This window comes from Mus pahari, chromosome 9 (assembly GCF_900095145.1).
Source record: "Mus pahari chromosome 9, PAHARI_EIJ_v1.1, whole genome shotgun sequence".
Lineage (NCBI taxonomy): Eukaryota > Metazoa > Chordata > Mammalia > Rodentia > Muridae > Mus > Mus pahari.
Window position 1 is genome coordinate 76,174,041 of NC_034598.1, and position 3,252 is coordinate 76,177,292.

At 39.6% G+C, this 3,252-nt stretch overlaps 1 protein-coding gene across 9 annotated transcripts in view; it reads right to left on the reverse strand.

The window, feature by feature from the left end:
- Window positions 1–3,252, reverse strand: part of Atp2b1 (ATPase plasma membrane Ca2+ transporting 1) — a 111,895-nt gene that overhangs the window by 38,953 nt on the left and 69,690 nt on the right. For all 9 annotated transcript variants that reach the window (XM_029542232.1, XM_029542233.1, XM_029542237.1 and 6 more), the window contains exons 4-5: window positions 1,410–1,664; window positions 1,190–1,315 (exon numbers count right to left, since the gene is read on the reverse strand). In XM_029542232.1, the coding sequence (XP_029398092.1) occupies window positions 1,190–1,315; window positions 1,410–1,664 (381 nt within the window). The remainder of the gene's footprint in view (window positions 1–1,189; window positions 1,316–1,409; window positions 1,665–3,252) is intronic.

Consider the following 3,252-nt stretch of genomic DNA (forward strand, 5'->3'; position numbering starts at 1 on the left):
AGAAAATGCCTTACAGCTGGATCTCATGGAGGCATTTCCCCAACTAAAGCTCCTTTCTCTGTGATAACTCCAGCCTGTGTCAAGTTGACACAAAATTAGCCAGTACAACGTTTTTTCATCATAGTTACAAATTTTAAAAAGATAATGGCTAATTTTAGGTTCTGGTCTAAAGTTGTGACTATAACTTAATTTCTGTAGGTGTTACAAATTTGACTTTGGTTTGGTAAAGTCACATTCAGTGTGTTCAAATACAAAGCTCACCAAGGCCTGAAAAAAACTATAGCTACTAAGCTATTAAATAGTCATTAAATATTAAGTCAGCAGGAATCTTCGACTGATAAAACATCAGCATTCCATGAACATTTGGTAATGATAGTGGAAGATAAATAGGTTAACATTTGGCTTCCCGAGCACCAGTGTAAAATTTAATCTAACAATTAATTTTTGACAAATAATTTCATAAATGCTTTAAAGACTACTATGAAATGAAGAGTAGGGAGTCTCAGCAATGCAAACGTACAGAGTGCTTCTGGAGGCAGCCTAAGGTATGCCTGCTTCATCTAGTGTTTCAGAAGGCAGCTTGCTGTCTCTGCATCGTCCTTTCAGCTTCATTCCCTCAGCTGACATGATCGCTCCTGGTCTGACCAGGAGTGTCCTAAGCAGACATCTATCTATACTCTTCCCAACAGCACTCTCGCCTTTGCAAACCCTTCCTGGAACATGTCCATTCAGATTTCTTCCCAACTAGGCGATATGAATGTGACTCCAGTATTCCTGCTGTTCTACCACTCATATAACCTGACAGAGTTCACGTTTCCGACTGATTCTTTACCAGTTCAGTGAGGTAGCTGATCATGTAAACTTAAAGTTGTATTTAAAACAAAACTAACCAGTTCTTTGCAAATCATCACAGAGATTATTACTTTGTCTTAAACCTATAGTCATTTAATATTGTACTTTAACAGGCCATAAAAATGTTAAATTAAAAAGTTTAAAAGATGCCATTAGGCTTACATTTAAGTTTTGACACCAACACCGTCTTTCAAATTTCTTCTCTTTTTGGATTCTATCCTCACTTATGAAATACAGCTCTGCAATGTACCCATCCTTTTTATAAAAATCTCTATGGCCTCTAAGGTTGATACCTTCTTGGCTTTTAGTAAAATGTTCCAAGTTTATAAACCCATACCTGAAAGAAGTAAGGGATCCTTATCTAGAGACTTCTTAACATGATCAGATTCACCAGTCAATGAACTTTCATCAATCTTCAGGTCATTGCCTTGAATCAGTATGCCGTCGGCAGGAAGAAGATCACCTGAAAAAGAAGGCAGTGATAGGCTGAGCTGTCCACATGGTGTTCGGTCCAGCTCTGAGTCTTGCAGGAGGATGCGGGGCTCTGCCTGGCTTACCGTACTTCACTTGGGCAATGTCTCCAACGGTAATGTCAGCTACAGGTATCTGGATGACCTGCCCACCCCTGATGACGGTGAACTTCTGTTCCTGCTCAATTCGACTCTGCAGGCCTCGGAACTGCTTCTCCTTACTCCAGTCATTGAAAGCTGTCACCAACACCACACACACCACCGACAAGAGGATCGCAGCTCCTTCAATCCACCCCGTTTCTCCTTCACCTTCTTCCTCCCCGACAGAAACTTCTCCACAAACTATTCGGAAAGAAACAAAATGGCAATTTAAAAAAACCGAGTGGATGTTTTCAGTTTTTTTTTACTTGACCAATTTTACTTGGCATTTTGATCCTTCTACCAAGGTACGCTCTGCGCTCTGCCAATTTCAAGTTCCCCGCCTTTAAGATTTACAAACTCAGGATATATAAGGCAGCCCAGGTTGCCAGTTATGAGTGAGCACTCAGAGAAACCCAGACTTCAGCCTAAAAAGAAGTTACACACATACCTCTACAGTATCTAGTGCTTTATTCCAGGCAAATCCAGTTAAGTCAGTATCTCAACTTATACAGATTTCCAGCTTTCAAGTGCCTGCCAGCTATATCCATACTATAGTTTATAAAGTATGCAACAGTGTGAAGTCTAAAGTGCATACACTGTAATTATAAACAGCTTTGTGGCTGAAACCGCCAATGATCATCTGAACCTTCAGCAACTCCTAAGGTTTGGTGGTGGTGGAGTTTGCTGCTAACAGTGGCTGCTGTCCCATCAGGGTAGTGGTTGCTGAAGGGAGAGGCAGAAAGCAGCAATTCCATAAAGAAGCCATAATAAATAAATAAATAAATAAATAAATAAATAAATAAATAAATAAATAAAAGATAGATAGATAGATAGATAGATAGATAGATAGATAGATAGATAGAATGCAGGGTCTCAGTATCTAGCTCTGGTGGGCCTGAAACTCACTTTGTAGACCAGGCTGGCCCCAATTCACAGAGATCCACCTGCCTCTGTCTCTGCCTTCTTGAGGCTGTGATTAAAGGTTGTATTATTTAGGATATATATGCATATACATGCATACATGTCACAGTAACAGAAGAGGCCATGAATTTGAGAGAGAACAGGTATATGGAAGGGTCTGGAGTGAGGAAAAGGAATGGAGAAAGGATGTAGTTATTTATAATCCCCTTAAATAAAATAATTAAAAATGGTAAGTTAAAAAACAAACAAAAAAACAAAGCCAAAAATGAGACTTGTCCCATCAGATGAGTTTCCTGGAGCATGTAAGGCTGCTTTGGACCATTTTATCAACAGGAGAAGAGTCACTTTTGAGATTGAAATCAATCCTCTCATTCTTTATTACTAGATATACATAATATTCTAAACCTGCAAGCCAATTCCACCTCAACTGAGTCAGCATGTTCAGGCTGATAGTCCTAAGTCAGTCACATTCTACCTAGGTCAAGGACCATGCAGTCTACCATGCTGTAGAACCCGCGGCTTCCAGACACCCATTAATGGGGCTGCATTTCTCCATGAACCCTGGCAGACTGTGCCTATTTATGTGACTGGTGAGTTCTTCCCTTAGCTTTTCAGTTTACTTTTCCTCTGTCGAATCAGTATCCACAGCCTTAGGAAATGTATTTCTTGAAGAAAAATACCCAAAAGACAACATTACTTCCTGAGTCTATAGGCTGTAGAATAGATGGTATGTAAGCAGATGTGTGAGAGCGTTCATTTTACCATCCCTCCTCAGCGGAGCACTTGGGTGAACAGGAGCATTGTTACTAATAGTGTGTGTATGTATGTGTGTATATGTACATATATATATATATATATATATATATAT